The sequence below is a fragment of the Kogia breviceps genome, chromosome 1 (assembly GCF_026419965.1).
Source record: "Kogia breviceps isolate mKogBre1 chromosome 1, mKogBre1 haplotype 1, whole genome shotgun sequence".
Classification (NCBI taxonomy): domain Eukaryota; kingdom Metazoa; phylum Chordata; class Mammalia; order Artiodactyla; family Physeteridae; genus Kogia; species Kogia breviceps.
The window spans coordinates 136253827-136272404 of record NC_081310.1 but is presented as its reverse complement, the minus strand read 5'-3'; the positions used below and the strand labels follow the sequence as shown (position 1 = coordinate 136272404).

The 18578-nt window shown below is 36.9% G+C and overlaps 1 protein-coding gene across 1 annotated transcript in view; it reads left to right on the top strand.

Moving 5' to 3' along the window:
* The window catches only part of MSH4 (mutS homolog 4), a 100259-nt gene that overhangs the window by 63002 nt on the left and 18679 nt on the right, over positions 1-18578 (top strand). Inside the window, exons 11-15 of the mRNA XM_059052704.2 lie at positions 600-769; positions 4638-4774; positions 5771-5874; positions 7129-7253; positions 8483-8683. Coding sequence (XP_058908687.2) covers positions 600-769; positions 4638-4774; positions 5771-5874; positions 7129-7253; positions 8483-8683 — 737 coding nt within the window. The remainder of the gene's footprint in view (positions 1-599; positions 770-4637; positions 4775-5770; positions 5875-7128; positions 7254-8482; positions 8684-18578) is intronic.

Sequence of the window (18578 nt, the reverse complement as noted above, 5' to 3'; positions counted from 1 at the left end):
AAAACCGAATTATTACAGATAAATACAGAACAGAATACTGTAAAATAAAAGGTTAGGAAAATTGGTGTTACCAGATACCTGGTCTGCATGATCACTGCACTTAGACACTAATAATTGAAAGGTTCCTGTTATACTGTCTCATAATATGCTTAATCTCCCTTGCACCAGCTGAGGGCAAGGACCATACGTTAATCCTTCTTTGAATCCCTGCACCTAACACAGTGATTGCTACATCGTATAAGTAAATGTTTATTGTGTCAATGAGCATGTAGCCAGAATTTTTATAAAGTGCTTCAAGGATATATTTTATATTCACAGACACAGTTAGTATGTGTAGTTTGGGAGATCTGTTTATTATCAGTTGTAGTATTGTTCTTGGTGGTCTCATGTTATTTTAGGAGAGTAGTTATGACTGACGAAATAGTTTACAATTGATGTAGTCACAGTCCTAATTTATGTAATTTTATATATATTGTATATTTATTTGCAAAATAATTTTCAACAATTTTAAGAAAATATGTTATTTGCTATCATTAACTGTTGTTCAAATTATCAGTTAACATAACTGTTTGACTTATTGCCTAGGATTTTTTTTTTAGGTTTGTAATCATACTTGACAAGATTAAAACAGTTATTAATGATGATGCAAGATACATGAAAGGATGCCTGAACATGAGGACTCAGAAGTGTTATGCAGTGAGGTCTAACATAAATGAATTTCTTGACATAGCCAGAAGAACATATACAGAGATTGTAGATGACATAGCAGGTAATGTAATTATTTGAACATATTTATTGTTTTTTAGAAATAAAACAAACTTTTTGGGCTTCCCTGGTGGCACAGTGGTTGAGAGTCCACCGATGCAGGGGACACGGGTTCGTGCCCCGGTCCGGGAAGATCCCACATGCCGTGGAGTGGCTAGGCCCGTGAGCCATGGCTGCTGAGCCTGCACGTCCAGAGCCTGTGCTCCGCAATGGGAAAGGCCACAACAATGAGAGGCCTGCGTACCGCAAAAAAAAAAACACAAAAACTTTTTTAGTACATGTTGTGCTTTTTTGCTGATTATATTAATGATGCATATTTTAAATTTATTTTTTGTTACCAAAACAAATAACAGATAATGTTAACAGATATTATCATTTAAGGAGCCTTTATAAAAAAAGATCTCAAAGTGTTATAATGTGTCCCTTCTTTTCTACAAACTTAAATTTAGAGTTCCTTCAAATTTAAATATAGGGTTACATGAAAGCTAGGAGAGTAGTTTACCTTCATACAACGTTGAGTATAAATTGCATGAAAAATACTGGCTATCAGTGCTAAAGGGTTTCATTGGAGGAAGAGATATCATTTTTGTCTAGAAGAGGTAGCATTTCAGCTAGTACAGTAATTCATTTTGTGAATTTACTAATCTCCTAGTTAATATAGACACTGTCCTAGGTACTGGGAATACATAGTGAACAGAACAAAGTCCCTGTCCTCATGGAGCTATTATAGTAGTAGACACAGATAATAAAGAAACATACACACATATGTATGTGTGTGTGTATATATATATATATATATATGTATATCCATATTGATATATAAAGTATATCAATCATATATAGTACATAATTTCACATGTATTTAAGATACATGAAGAAAAAAATAGTAGGTCAGAGGGGTCAGAGTGTGACTGGGTGTGGAGGCATAGAGGATGGGAATATTTTTAGCAGAATAGCCTAAAAAGGAATTCTGCCCTCTGGCAGTGGTACAAACTGAAGCACAATGGCCTGAGGAAACCTTAAGGGATGAGTGAGGAAATTTGTTATGATGGTATAGGGCATTTCCTTACAGAACTACTAAGAGATAAGGTCAGAAATGTAGACTGGGGATCAGAATTTAGTTTTCGAAGGCCAGATTGGAGATTTTTCCCAAGGAGAATGAAGAGGCACTGCGATGTTTTTGCTCTATGGAATGAAATTGATCAAGAAGATACGTTGAGTGAATTTGAGTGGAGCAATGGAAAGAGGAGCTACTTTAAGCTATTACAAGTTAACAAAGCATTATTTAGGGTGTATTTGAGAAGAGAGAGATGCAGAGGTTGAAGGAAGAATTGATAAGAGTTAACCATTGAACTCAAAATGGATTAAAGACCTAAATGTAAGGCCAGACACTATCAAACTCTCAGAGGAAAACATAGGCAGAACACTCTTTGACATAAATCACAGCAAGATCTTTTTTGACTCACCTCCTAGAGTAATGAAAATAAAAACAAAAATAAACAAATGGGACCTAATAAAACTTAAAAGCCTTTGCATAGCAAAGGAAACAATAAACAAGATGAAAAGACAACCCTCAGAATGGGAGAAAATATTTGCAAATGAAACAACTGACAAAGGATTAATCTCCAAAATATACAAGCAGCTCATGCAGCTTAATATCAAAGAAACAAACAACCCAAACAAAAAATGGGCAGAAGACCTAAACAGACATTTCTCCAGGAAGACATACAGATGGCCAAGAGGCACTTGAAAAGATGCTCAATGTCACTAATTATTAGAGAAATGTGAATGAAAACTACAGTGAGATCACCTCACACAGGTCAGAATGGCCATCACCAAAAATATCTATAAACAATAAATGCTGGAGAGGGTGTGGAGAAAAGGGAACCCTCTTGCACTGTTGGTGGGAATGTAAATTGATACAGCCACTATGGAAAACAGTATGGCTGTTTCTTAAAAAACTAAAAATAGAGCTACCTTATGACCCAGCAATCCCACTACAGGGCATATGCCCAGAGAAAACAATAATTCAAAAAGACACATGCACCCCAATGTTCACTGCAGCACTATTTACAATAGCAAGGACATGGAAGCAACCGAAATGTCCATCAACAGAGGAATGGATAAAGGTGTGGTACATATATACAATGGAATATTACTCCGCCATAAAAAGGAAAAAAATTAGGTCATTTGTAGAGACGTGGATGGACCTAGAGTGGAGTAAGTCAGAAAGAGAGAAACAAATATTGTATATTAATGCATATGCATAGAATCTAGAAAAATGGTATAGATGATTTCATTTGCAAAGCAGAAATAGAGACGCTGATGTAGAGAACAAACGTAGGGATACCAAGAGGGGGAGAGGGGGTGGTGGGATGATTAATAGATTGGGATTGACACATATACGCTCTTGATACTGTATGTAAAATAGGTAATTAATGAGAATATACTGTGTAGTACAGGGAACTCTACTTAATGCACTGTGGTGACCTAAATGGGAAGGAAATCCATCAAAGGGGATATATGTATATGTATAGCTGATTCATTTTGCTGTACAGGAGAAACTTATACAACATTGTAAAGCAACTGTAGTACAATAAAAATTAATTTTAAAAAATATTGGGAGGGAGAATGGGCTACAGCGAGAGCTGACTGTCTCTCTCTGTTCCAATCTGCCAAGCAGCCAGGCCTGGCTGGTTGAAGTGTGGCTCATTCCTCCTCATCCCAGCAGAGTTTCTTTACCAACTGCAGCTGCCTTCCACTTACTCATGCCCAGTCATCTAGGGCTTGTCTCTCTTTGGAATTCCATTCATTTAGACTTGTGTCCAGATCTCTTTCAATATCTTTTATGACAGAAGATTTCTAAATGTATTGTTTTCTCATGGTTACAGTGGCACTGATGGTTTTTTGTGACTTTTTAATATCCTAGCTAAAAGTGGAACCTTCTATCATTTATTTGATTTTCTGGTTTTGTTTTTATTGCCCTTTTAAAAAAAAAAACAACTATTTTTTTACTTTTTACTTTTTTAACTTTTTAAAACTTTTTCACTTTTTAGTAGGCTATTTTTTTTTTATTCTAGCACCAGGTCCTTCTCAGGTAATTTGGAAGTAAGTACCATCTAAATGATCAGAAGGAGAACCTGACTAAGGCTCTACGTTTTTCTCATTCACTTTTTCATTTATTCAGTCATTTATTAAATTGGCAGACATTGATAGAACACCAGCCAGCACTGAACAGAGCAGTGGGCTCGACACTGCAGTGGGGCAAACACAGATGAATGACACAGTTGTGACCACAAGTTAGTGGATTAAGTTGAGTTTTAATTGGACTCACAAGTGTCTTCTCTTAGGAGACACAGAAATAATCCAGGAGTAGACAATGGTTCTCTTGATTAAATGTCATTAAAAAAATCTTTCCTGCCTTCAAAGTTGAAAAAAATAAAAAATAATACAAATGAATCTATATACAAAATGGGAACAGACTCACAGACATAGAAAACAAACTCATGGTTACCACAGGAGAGAGGTAGGGAGGGACAAATTAGGAGTATGGAATTAACAGATACAAACTACTATACATAAAATAGATAAGTGGTAAGGATTTACTATATAACAGGGAATTATATTCAATATCTTGTAATAACCTATAATGGAATATAATGTGTAAAAAAATCCCACTGGATCACTATGTTGCACACATGAAACAAATGTAATATAAAACAACTATACTTCAAATTTTAAAAAAAGGTAACAAGACCTTCCTACTTATATATAAAATAACAAGAAAAAGTTATATGATTTTTTTAAACATGAAGAGTAATTTTCCTCACTAAAATTTCTTTGTTTTTGTTTTTCTTGTTTCTGGTCACTAGGAATGATATCGCAGCTTGCAGAAAAATATAGTCTTCCTTTAAGGACAAGTTTTAGCTCTGCTCGAGGATTTTTCATTCAGATGACTACAGATTGTGCAGCCCTACCCAATGATCAGCTTCCTTCAGAGTTTATCAAGGTTCATTCTAGAGTTTTGGTTAGGAAATTATTGTTTCTGACTTTACAGAATTGCATTTACATATTTTCAGGCACTTCTTGAGTATTACATGACAAATTTCTGAATGTTTTGTGTATTGCTTCTCTTACTCCTTCCCACCCACCTAATAGCTTTACTAATCGAAAAGCGATTGAGAAGATTTTTTTAGAGAAATACCAAACAGTGTTTCCCACAGTTCTGGGAGCTTGGTATCGGTAAAAAAAGAAGAAAGAAAGTCCAAAAGGAAGTTTTAATCAAAGAAGTTTGGAAAGTACTGTACTATCTCTTCTCAGTGCACATCTGCCTATTAAAGGTTTAATAAAAGTCCTAAAGTAGAGAAATATGCTTGAATTTTTAAAATCCAGTATTGCCAAACCTTTGGGCCAGGGTGATATTTTTTTCTATATACATGTTAACTCCTGCACAATATACCAGTTTGGGAAAGTCTAACCCACTCTAATCTTTGTTTTCTCTGCCCCCAGGGAGTACCTTTTGACAAAGACAAACCATTCAACTTTCTGATCTTTAAAATACGTATTGTACTACCAAGTAATGAGGGATGGATGAAGTAAAGAATGGGCTGAGAGTTAGTAATGGGGTTAGAGATTGAGTGAGGTTTGGATATGGGCCAAGGGCTAAAACAGGGAGGGATCAGAGAGGGAGTGAGGATTACTATCTACCATGGATATTGTTACTTGGTAATAAGATGTAGTGTTTTAACATTTCTACATGGCTACTTTAAGACCTGTAAAAATAGTCATGTGAGATGGACCACGTTAAAAAATTCTGCTTTAACTTTAGAAGTGATCTTCCTTTTCTCTTTCACAAACATTATTTGGGACTTTTTTTGTGAGATTATTACCTGAAAAATTAAAGTGATTAACCTAAGTACCTATACTTCTATTGTTTTAAATCTGTGTGTTTTATTTCATAAGAGTATATATGTATCTTGACATTTATTTTTTAATCTCCTAGCAGATTTCTAAAGTGAAAAATTCTTACAACTTTACATCAGCAGATTTAATTAAAATGAATGAAAGATGCCAAGAGTCTTTGAGAGAAATCTATCACATGACTTACATGTAAGAGCACTTTAAATTTTTGAATACTGAATTAAATTGGCTTAATTTGAGGTACTATAAGTTTCATTAATTGACTTTTTGTCTGGTTGTGGAAAATTGTAGTTACAAATGTTAGCAAAAAAAGACCATTTTCTGGAAAACCATTTAAAACTTTAAAGTCTGTCATTGTGATTGGAATCACTGAGCCTCACAGAACATTCAGGGCAAATCTTAATTACAAAACCAAACCAAACCAAGCAAACACATTATACTGTGTTATAGAAAAAGTTTGATACCCAACCAAATTTCTACATTTCAGCAGTACTTCATTCATTCTTTTTATAAAGTTTTAAGAAATGTCATAATGACATGAGCTTGAAATACCTTTAGTACCACTGATACTTTTGTAGTATATATTCCACCATGATGTAGAACTTGGCACATCTGGGCTTATCTTGGGCCCAGATAAGTTTCATTAGGTTTATTCTTTTTCTTTAGTATGTAAGCCCTCAAATTCTCATGCCTTAGTACTTACATAACAATATCACAATAATGCCAGTCTTTTGCTGTTCATGAAACGGTAGGAATGTGTCTAGAAATAAGAACTAGGACATTGGTAAGCTGAGATGATAAAGATAAATGTTGGGCTTTCAAAACAATTTCAGAGCATAGACCAAAAAGGTTATAAGATATAGTAAGCTGGGGAACATATTTCTCCATGTAAGGGAAAAACTTTTATATTATGTCACAATATGATAACTGCCACATAAAAGCTTCAATAATTATGTTGTTAGGATATGTGTGTGTGTGTGTGTGTGTGTGTGTGTGTGTGTGAGAAGAGAGAGAGGGAGAGAGAGAGAATGGGTGAGAGAAAATACATAATAGCTTTTGTGTTGAATTTAACATTGCAAAAACAAAATTATTAGCAGATGGGATCTGTTGCAGTATAGTGAGGGCTTGCTTTGACCTATATAAAATATTTCTATTAATAAAAATTTATTTTATTAATATTTAATAAAAGCAGTTATTTTTAAAACTTGGTGTTAACACACTAGAAGATGGATTCTTTGCTACTAAGTAACTGTGACCTTGAGTATAAGCTTCAATTTCCTCATCTCTAAAATGAGGCAATAGAGCAATAGACTTTACCTGTAGTGTACAACTCAAATGTGAATGTTGTTTTACCTCAGACAATGAATTTAATATTGTTTTACAATTGCATTGTAAGTCCCTCTGTAAAAGGCACTACTTGTCTTACCAAACATGTACTTTCAGGGTAGTGTGCAAACTGCTTAGTGAGATTTATGAACATATTCATTGCTTATATAAACTGTCTGACACTGTGTCAATGCTGGATATGCTACTGTCATTTGCTCATGCCTGCACTCTTTCTGACTATGGTAAGTTATTTTCTTTGGGATAAATACGTTGCATACTGAAATTTGTATTCCATTCAAGCAATTTTATATAACAATTATGAATGGTTTCCTTTTTTTTTTTTTTTACCTGAAATACAGTGTCTTGCTTATGGTCCTAGACTGAGACTCAAAATAGAGAAAGTGAAATTATTCTTAAATTTTCTTTTAAAAGTCAGAAAATTATTTACTGAGAAATCACAAAGAAAAAAAAACTGCAAGAAACTTTAAAGTTTCCCCAAATAAGAAAGACTGTATGGTGGGAAAAGTATTTTACAAAGATTTTTTTCATTTTTGATATTTCTGTATTTCTTATGGAAATGTTAAATTTTTTCAATTGGTATTATATAGGCCAAAACTTTTCAATCCTTTATGTCTCTTTTGGGGTTAAAACCTTACATTAGAGATCAGCTATTTTAATAGTAGTTTTCTTAACTATTAAGATATTGGGTGTTGCTCCATTTTGAGAGGGACCATTCTAAAACTCAAAACTTATAAGTAGTGAATTTTTGATGTTAAAAATGATGTAAAAATAGTAAAAATTTTTTTTCTAATCAGCCTCACTTTTATAATGAATGCTTTCAAGTTTATCCATGTGTTTCATCTAGAAGCATGTAGCGTTTTAATTTTTATTTGTCCTCCCACCCTCTTCACCTCAGAAATTATCTGTACAGACCTGATCATTGTTTCTTGCTATAAGTTAACAAAATCTTTTGTGTCTGTTTTCTCTACCCTCTGAGATTTCTTTTTAGACAAAATTTCTATAACTTTGGACATATAATTATGTTTTTATTTGGTTTTACTCTATTTTCAGACCTCATTTGGAAAGCTAAGTATGTCGTATTTGAAATAATGCTTAAGACAAGGATTAAGTAAATGTGCAATTTTAGAGTACTTGTAAATTAATTGTTATTTTAAAAGTGTTATCAATGGCTGGTTGATTCATTTTAATTTATGCAAATCTGAAAATGTTATGAACTCTTTTGGAGCCCAGCACAATGACAGGGAGCTAAGTCTTAGATTTTTCTGGAAATGAATAAAAGTTGTGATGTGATTAGACTATGTCAATTGTAATTTAGAAGGATTGGAGATAAAATAATACCTTAATGATATTGTTCCAAATTGGCCCAGGTAAAATCACTAAACAGTATGTACATACCACAAAATCTTTAAGTATGAATACATTAATCTTTCAAAAACATTTTTCTCTTTAGTTCGGCCAGAGTTTACTGATACTTTAGCAATCAAACATGGATGGCACCCCATTCTTGAAAAAATATCTGTGGAAAAACCTGTTGCCAACAATACCTATATTACAGAAGGGAGTAATTTTTTTATCATAACTGGACCAAATATGAGTGGGAAATCCACATATTTGAAACAGATTGCTCTTTGTCAGATTATGGCCCAGATTGGTAAGTTGTGGATTTACTTTATAATTACCAATTTTGCTCCCCATTTAAAACATTTTGTGCCCAGTGTTTTATTTTTATTTTTTTAACATCTTTATTGGAGTATAATTGCTTTACAATGTTGTGTTAGTTTCTGCTGTATAACAAAGTGAATCGGCTATATGCATACGTATATCTCCATATCCACTCCCTCTTGCATCTCCCTTGCACCCTCCATATCCACCCTTCTGGGTAGTCACAAAGCACCAAGCTGATCTTCCTGTGCTATGCAGCTGCTTCCCACTAGCTATCTGTTTTACATTTGTTAGTGTGTATATGTCAGTGCTACTCTCTCTGTCCCAGCTTACCCTTCCCCCTCCTTGTGTCCTCAAGCCCATTCTCTACGTCTTCATCTTTATTCCTATCCTGCCCCTAGGTTCATCACAACCATTTTTTTTTTTAAGATTCCGTATATATGTGTTAGCATACAGTATTTGTTTTTCTCTTTCTGAATTACTTCACTCTGCATGACAGATTCTAGGTCCATCCACCTCACTACAAATAACTCAATTTCGTTTCTTTTCATGGCTGAATAATATTCCATTGTATATATGTGCCACATCTTCTTTATCCATTCATCTGTCAGTGGACACTTAGGTTGCTTCCATGTCCTGGCTATTGTAAATAGTGCTGCAGTGAACATTGTGGTACATGACTCTTTTTGAATTATGGTTTTCTCAGGGTATGTGCCCAGTAGTGGGATTGCTGGGTCATTTGGTAGTTCTATTTTTAGTTTTTTAAGGAACCTCCATACTGTTCTCCATAGTGGCTGTATCAATTTACATGCCCACAAACAGTGTAGGAGGGTTCCCTTTTCTCCACACCCTCTTCAGCATTTATTGTTTGTACATTTTTTGATGATGGACATTATGACCAGAGTGAGATTATATCTCATTGTAGTTTTGATTTGCATTTCTCTAATGATTAGTAATGTTGAGCATCCATTCATGTGTTTATTAGCAATCTGTATATCTTCTTTGGAGAAATGTCTTTTTAGATCTTCTGCCCATTTTAGATTGGGCTGTTCGTTTTTTTGATATTGAGCTGCATGAGTTGCTTGTATATTCTAGAGGTTAATTCTTTGTCAGTTGCTTTGTTTCCAAATATTTTATTTAATCCATTTGAAGTTTATTTTTGTGTATGGTGTTAGGGAGTGTTCTAATTTCATTCTTTTACATGTAGCTGTCCAGTTTTCCCAGGTCCACTTATTGAAGAGGCTGTCTTTTCTACATTGTATATTCTTGCCTCCTTTGTCAAAGATAAGGTGACTATATGTGTGTGGGTTTATCTCTGGGCTTTCTGTCCTGTTCCATTGATCCATATTTCTGTTTTTGTGCCAGTACCATACTGTCTTGATTACTATAGCTTTGTAGTATGTCTGAAGTCAGGGAGCCTGATTCCTCCAGTTCCGTTTTTCTTTCTCAAGATTGCTTTGGCTATTCGAGGTCTTTTGTGTTTCCATACAAATTGTCAAATGTTTTGTTCTAGTTCTGTGAAAAATGCCATTGGTAGTTTGACAGGGATTGCAGTGAATCTGTAGATGCTTTGGGTAGTATAGTCACTTTCACAATATTAATTCTTCCAATCCAAGAACATGGTATATCTTTTCATCTGTTTGTATCATCTTTGATTTCTTTCATCAGTGTTTTGTAGTTTTCTGCATACAGGTCTTTTGCCTCCTTAGGTATGTTTACTCCTCAGTATTTTATGTTTTTGTTGCAGTGGTAAATGGGGGTGTTTCCTTGATTTCTCTTTCTGATTTTTTTGTTGTTAGTGTATAGGAATGCAAGAGATTTCTGTGCATTAATTTTGTATCCTGCTACTTACCAAATTCATTGATTAGCTCTAGTAGTTTTCTGGTGGCATCTTTAGGATTTTCTTTGTATAGTATCATGCCACCTGTAAACAATGACAGTTTTACTTCTTCTTATCCTACTTGGATTCATTTCATTTTTTTCTCTTCTCTGACTGCCGTGACTAAAACTTCCAAAACTATGTTGAATAATAGTGGTGAGAGTGGGCAACCTTGTCTTGTTCCTGATCTTAGAGGAAATGCTTTCAGTTTTTCACCATTGAGAATGATGTTGGCTGTAGGTTTGTCATATATGGCTTTTATTATGTTGAGGTAGCTTCCCTCTATGCCCACTTCCTGGAGAGTTTTTACTGTAAATGGGTACTGAATGTTGTCAAAAGCTTTTCCTGCATCTATTGAGATTATCATATGGTTTTTATACTTCAGTTTCTTAATATGGTGTATCACATTGACTGATTTGCATATATTGAAGAATCCTTGCATTCCTGGGATAAACCCCACTTGATCATGGTGTATGATCCTTTAATGTGCTGTTGGATTCTGTTTGCTGGTATTTGGTTGAGGATTTTTGCATCTATGTTCCTCAGTGATATTGGCCTGTAGTTTTCTCTCTTTGTGACATCCTTTTTGGGTTTTCATATCAGGGTGATGGTGACTTTGTAGAATGAGTTTAAGAGTGTTCCTCCCTCTGCTATATTTTGGGAGCGTTTGAGAAGGATAGGTGTTAGCTCTTCTCTAAATGTTTGATAGAATTTGCCTTTGAAGCCATCTGGCCCTTGACTTTAGTTTGTTGGAAGATTGTTAATCACAGTTTCAATTTCAGTGCTTGTGATTAATCTGTTCATGTTTTCTATTTCTTCCTGGTTCAGTCTTGAAGAAGTATAACCATACTTCTGTAAGAATTTGTCCATTTTTCCAGGTTGTCCATTTTATTGGCATATAGTTGCTTGTAGTAGTCTCTCATGATCCTTTGTATTTCTGCAGTGTCAGTAGTTTCTTGTCCTTTTTCATTTCTAATTCTGTTTATTTGAGTCTTCTCCCTTTTTTTCCTGATGAGTCTGGCTAATGGTTCATCAAGTTTATCTTCTCACAGAACCAGCTTTTAGTTTTATTTATTTATTTTCTTGTATGTGTGGTACACGAGCCTCTCACTGTGTGGCCTCTCGCATTGAGGAGCACAGGCTCCGGACACACAGGCTCAGCGGCCATGGCTCATGGGCCTAGTTGCTCTGTGGCCTGTGGGATCTTCCTGGACAGGGGCATGAACCCATGTCCCCTGCATCGGCAGGCGGACTCTCAACCACTGAGCCACCAGGGAACCCCGCAGCTTTTAGTTTTATTGATCTTTGCTATTGTTTCTTTCATTTCTTTTTCATTTGTTTCTGATCTGATCTTTATGATTTCTTTCTTTCTGCTAACGTTGGGATTTTTTTGTTCTTCTTTCTCTAATTGCTTTAGGTGTAAGGTTAGGTTGTTTATTTGAGATTTTTCTTATTTCTTGAAGTAAGATTGTATTGCTATAAACTTCCCTCTTAGAACCACTTTTTCTGCATCCCATAGGTTTTGGGTCATCGTGTTTTCATTGTCATTTGTTTCTAGATATTTTTTGATTTCCTCTTTGATTTCTTCAGTGATCTCTTGGTTGGTTAGTAGCATATTGCTTAGCCTCCATGTGTTTGTGGTTTTTTTAGTTTTTTTCCTATAATGGATATCTAGTCTCATAGCGCTGTGGTTGGAAAAGATACTTGATACGATTTCAATTTTCTTAAATTTACGAAGGCTTGATTTACGGCCCAAGATATGGTCTATCCTGGAGAATGTTCCATGAGCACTTGTGAAGAAAGTGTATTCTGTGGTTTCTGGATGGAATGTCCTATAAATATCAATTAGGTCCATCTTTTTTAATATGTCATTTAAAGCTTGAGTTTCCTTATTTATTTTCTGTTTGGATGATCTGTTGATTGGTGTAAGTGGGGTGTTAAAGTCACCTGCTATTATTGTGTTACTGTTGATTTCCCTGTTTATGGCTGTTAGTATTTGCCTTATGTATCGAGGTGCTCCTATGTTGGGTGGGTAAATATTTACAGTTGTTATATCTTCTTCTTGGATTGATCCCTTCATCATTATGTAGTGTCCTTCTTTGTCTCTTATAATAGTCTTTATTTTATAGTCTATTTTTCTGATATGAGAATTGCTACTCCAGCTTTCTTTTGTTTTCCATTTGCATGGAATATCTTTTTCCCATCCCCTCATTTTCAGTCTGTATGTGTCCCTAGATCTGAAGTGGGTCTCTTGTAGAGAGCATATATACAGGTCTTGGTTTTGTATCCATTCAGCCAATCTGTATCTTTTGGTGGGAGCATTTAATCCATTTACATTTAAGGTAATTATCAATATGTATGTTCCTATTACCATTTTCTTAATTGTTTTGGCTTTGTTTTTGTAGGTCTTTTCCTTCTCTTGTGTTTCCTTCCAAGAGAAGTTCCTTTACCATTTGTTGTAAAGCTGGTTTGGTGGTGCTGAATTCTCTTATCTTTTGCTTATCTGTAAAGGTTTTTTTTTTAAGATTTTTTTAAAACTTTATTTGATTTTGTCTGTGTTGGATCTTCGTTGCTGCACGCAGGCTTTCTCTAGTTATGGCAAGTGGAGGCTACTCTTCATTGTGGTGCGTGGCTTCTCATTGTGTTGGCTTCTCTTGTTGTGAAGCACAGGCTCTATGCATGTGGGCTTCAGTAGTTGTGGCACATTGGTTCAGTAGTTGTGGCTCACGGGCTCTAGAGCACAGGCTCAGTAGTTGTGGCGCACTGGCTTAGTTGCTCCACCCCATGTGGGCTCTTCCCAGGCCAGGGCTCAAACCCATGTCCCCTGCATTGGCAGGTGGATTCTTAACCACCGCACTACCATGGAAATCCCTTGTCTGTAAAGGTTTTAATTTCTCCATCAAACCTGAATGAGCTCCTTTCTGGGTAGAGAAATCTTGGTTTTAGTTTTTTCCCTTTCATCACTTTAAATACGTCCTGCCACTCCCTTCTGGCTTGCAGAGTTTCTGCTGAAAGATCAGCTGTTAACCTGATGGGGAATCACTTATATATTATTTGTTGCTTTTCCCTTGCTGCTTTTAATATTTTTTCTTTATATTTAATTTTTGATAGTTTGATTAATATGTGTCTTAGTGTGTTTCTCTTTGGGTTTATCCTGTATGGGACTCTCTGCACTTCCTAGACTTGATTGACTATTTCCTTTACCATGTTATGGAAATTTTTGACTATAATCTCTTCAGGTATTTCCTCAGACCCTTTCTTTTTGTCTTCTTCTTCTGGGAGCCCTGTAATTCGAATGTTCCCATGTTTAATGTTGTCCCAGAGACCTCTGAGCCTGTCCTGAATTCTTCTCATTCTTTTTCTTTATTCTGCTCCCTGGCAATTATTTCCACCATTTTATCTTCTAGCTCACTTATCTGTACTTCTGCCTCAGTTATTCTATTGATTCCTTCTAGAGTATTTTTAATTTCAGTTATTGTGTTGTTCATCACTGTTTGTTTGCTCTTTAGTTCTTCTAGATCCTTTTAAAATGTTCTTGTATTTTCTCCATTCTGTTTCCAAGAGTTTGGATCATCTTTACTATCATTACTCTGAATTCTTTTTCAGGTAGTTTGCATATTTCAGCTTCATTTATTTGGTCTTGTAGGTTTTTACTTTGCTCCTTCATCTGTAACATACTTTTTTGTCATTTCATTTTTTATTGTTTTGATGGGTTGTGCTGTATTCCTGTCTTACTGGTTTTTTGGCCTGAGGCGTCTTAGCACCTGAGTTTGCAGGCAGTTGGATAGAGCTGGGTCTTGGTGCTGAGAAGAGGACCTCCAGGAGGCCTCACTCCAATTGATATTCCCTGGGGTCTGAGGTTCTCTGTTAGTCCAGTGATTTGGACTCAGAGCTCCTACCACTGGAGCTCGGGCCTGACCTCCAGCCTGGGAACCAAGATTCCACAAGCTGCGTGGCACTGGAAAAAAAAAAAAAAGAAAAGAAAAAAAAGGAAGAAAAAAGTGGAGCAGTATAATATCAAAGAATAATAAACAAAATAAAGTTAGAAGGATAAAAAATATATTAGGAAAAATAAAAATATAATTGAAACAACTGCAACAAGGTAAAATAAAACCACAACAGAAAAAAAAAAAGGAGGGCTGTGGTGGGGAACAGGCCAAAAGGAGAGAACAATAACAAAGTATAAAGAATAAAAGAAAATCAGAAAAATAAAATATTTATTAGGAAAAATAAAAATATAAATGAATCAGCAACAATGAATCAACAAGGTAAAACAGAACCCGAATCTAAAAGAGAGGGGGAAAAAAGTCTTGGCTTTGGGGGTGGAGTTTGGGGGGGGGTGGAACTTAGGAAGGGGCGGGGTTTAGGGCAGGGCAGCACCTAGGCGGGTGGGGGGGGGTGACGTTTGAGCATGGGGCAGGGCCTAGGCTCAGGACCCATGCAGCCAGGAAAGGCCTTGGTGGTGGGGCCTAGGTAGGGTGACATTCAAGCATGAGGCAGAGCCTCTACTTAGGACCTGTGCCAAAGGGGAGAGATAACACGTGAAAAGGAGGGCCTCTGGAGTGTGGGGTTCTGGAGTTTGGAGATAAAGCCCTGAAGGAGGGTGTGTGGGTGGGGTTTAGGTCCAGTACATTGGAGGGTGTCTCCGAGTGTAGAGTTAGGGCCCTGGGTGAGGGTGTAGGGGCGGGGCTTGGGCTCTGCATGTCAGGAGGTAGCCTCGGAAGGCAGAGGATTAGGCCTGGGAGCCCAACAGGCTCCACGGTGCCTAAGTGGACAGGGAAAGCACTGGCTGCATTCCCTTCCTCCTCTGCGTGCCCCACCCCCCACCGTCTCCCCCAGCGTCTCCCCCATCCCTGCTGGACTCTTAACCGTGGGTGGGTCCCACTGGGTGTAGGAATTCCTCTCCTCCCCCAGCCACCCTTCAGGGGTGCCAGTCTCGGAGGTCCAGCCTTTACTTTTGCTCCCCTCCCTCCCTCCCACTCCCTCAGGACCTGCCAGGCTGGAGGGGGCCTTGGTGGGCAGAGGATCAGGCCTTGGATCTCAGCAGGCTCCCAGGGGCCCAAGTGGGCAGGGGAAACCTAGCCACACTTCCTTTTGATTCCCTGCCCTCCCAATGGTCCCCCAATTTCCCCCTTCAGGTGTGGGATCCCTTCCCCTCCCCCAGCCACCCCTCAGGGGCACCAGTCCCATCCCACCTCCACTTCTCCTCCCCTTTCACTCCCCACACACCCCACGTCCTACCCGGTCACTGAGGGTTCCTCCTATCCCCTTAGGTGTCCGTGGTCCCCCAGTGGTGCCTGGTAGGTGCCCTAGTTGTGCGGAGACATGAATTCTGCATCCTCCTAGTCCACCATCTTGACTCTGCCTGTGCCCAGTATTTTAGATCTAGTGCTTAATTAACCCAAGAACAGTTCGGAGTAGATTTCTTACCTAAAAGTATAATAGTGTCTAATATATATATATATATATATATATATATATATAACATAAGTTTTACTATTTGGTATTTATTAAGCTCCATTCAATTTGGATTATATTGTACTGAAAATTTTGTGGGATATAACAAAAGTGGGAATTTCCTTACAATAGCTATTAGTGTTGTATCAATTACTGCTAAACTGAATCATATAATTATCTGAGATTCAAAAAGGTTGTTGGGAGAAAAAGTGAAATAAGTAGGATAAACTGCTGCTTCTAAGAACCCATGTAAGATTTTCCCAAAATTATAACATTGGGCACAGAAACATTTCCCTTAATTTAAGGGGTACCAATAACTTGGCCACAGCAACTGGTATATTACACACATGTGTGTATACACACACATGTAAATGGCTGTCACTGGCCTAACATTGTTGCATATTTCTTATCATAGAGGCATACTCACTGCTTATCTCTGAAAACTGGGTTCCTTGAGGACTATGTGAATCAGAGATGAGATGATTGGTCCTAATGCAGTGGTTCTCAACCAGGGATGATTTTGGTTCCCCTCACCACCTAGAATTTGGCAGTGTCTGGAGACATTTTTAATTGTAACAACTGAGGGGAGTATAAAATCCAGAGATGCTGCTAAATATCCTCCAATGCACAGGACAGCCACCTTCTCCATTTCACCCACCCCAGTCCACACACATACACAAGAAAGATTTATCCAGCCCAAGATGTGGTTGAAAAACCTTGGTCTAGTGTAATGGATTGTAAGAGAAATACAACAATAGCAATATTGATCATACAGTGCAAATTTACCCTTACTACCAGGAAAGAAAATTAGAGATGAACAAATGAATGAATAAAGAGTAAATATTTTATTGAGTTTATAGTTTAAAAGGGCATCTTAGATAACTTCCCTCCCCTTATAAGAATACTGATTTATATGTTACATCATAATCTTACTTCTGTTTGAATTGTTATAAGGAGTTCTGTCCTTTAAAAAAACAGGCTATCTAATTGTTGGATAGCTGTAATTGTTAGAACATTCATTATACTGAATTGAAATTTGACTTCCTATAACTTCTACTCATTAGTCCTAATTCTTATCTTCTATGCCTTTCAGAATCATCTAGTATCTCCTGAGAATAGCCTCTCAAATATTTGAAGAAAATTTCTATTACTCTACTTCTCTTGTCACTGTCCATCTTCAGCCTCTGAAATACCTAAAAGTATATATAATATGTGATCTGATCATAAAGGAAACAGTAGGACTTGAAAGGCACCAAAGTTAAGAATATAGGCTTTGGAGCTAGAACTAGCTTGTCTAGTTACTGGCTGTATGACCTTAGGCAAATTATTTAACCTCCTTAGTTTTTCTGTCTGTAAATAAAAATTATAATAGTACCTACATCTAAGAACTGTTGTAAAGATTAAGCGAGATAATATATATAAAATGTTGTGGGGCTTCCCTGGTGGCGCAGTGGTTGAAAGTCCGCCTGCCGATGCAGGGGACACGGGTTCGTGCCCCGGTCCGGGAGGATCCCACGTGCCGTGGAGCGGCTGGGCCAGTGAGCCGTGGCCCACTGGGCCTGCGCGTCCGGAGCTTGTGCTCCGCAACGGGAGAGGCCACAGCAGTGAGAGGTCCGCATACCGCAGCAAAAAAATAAAAATGCTGTGGACTTAAGGGAAGGGTATGAGAAAGAAGGAGACTTTCCAGATAGAGGTAAGAGAATGTTCCAAAGCACAGAAGCAAAAAACACTATGATGTTCCCAAAGAACCACAAGGAATCCAGAGGCTTAGTGGTTCTTTTGCTTTGTAGAACAGAGTGGCTGTGAGAAGTGGCAGGCTTAAAGCTGGAGAGATGGGCAGGAGTCAGATTGTGAAGGGCCTTAGGTACTTAATGGAGGAGATAGAACTTTATCCAGAAATCTATAGGGAGCTATTGAAATTTAAGCAGGAGAATGGCATAATTGGATTTGAGTTTTAGATAGCTCACTCTGGTTAATGTACGGTTAGAGGAGAGCCAGATTAGAAGCAAAATACCAGCCAGTATACGATAAGTTGATACGATAAGTTGAGAGTCTTTTTGGTAGAAATAAGAGAGAAGGGAAAATAATAACATATACCATATACACTATATTCTATACTTGGTACTTTCACATTTATTTTCCCATTTAATCCTTTTGGCAATCCTATGAGAAAGTTGTATTTAAGATATCTGCTTTCTGAGGTGTGATCATTATAATTGCTACTGTTATTATCATTACTTTTATTTTTATTAGTATTATCCTGACTTTTGCTTTCTCTTCCTGCTAGTCCTTATTATTCAGAGGTAGATCCTGTTCTTCACCTTTGCCTTTATTTTAAATCCTGGACTAATCTGGCTTTATTTCTTCACTCCCATTATTTCACCATTTTATCTGTACAGAGTTCTGTATGCTTGATACTTTTCCCATTCAACTGTTTGTATATTTTTATCTTCTTATGGTTTTAGAATGCCTTTTGTATCCCATTTTGTATAGAGTTAGGTACATTAATCAGATTGATTTGTTTTCAAAATATGAATATTTTAGATTA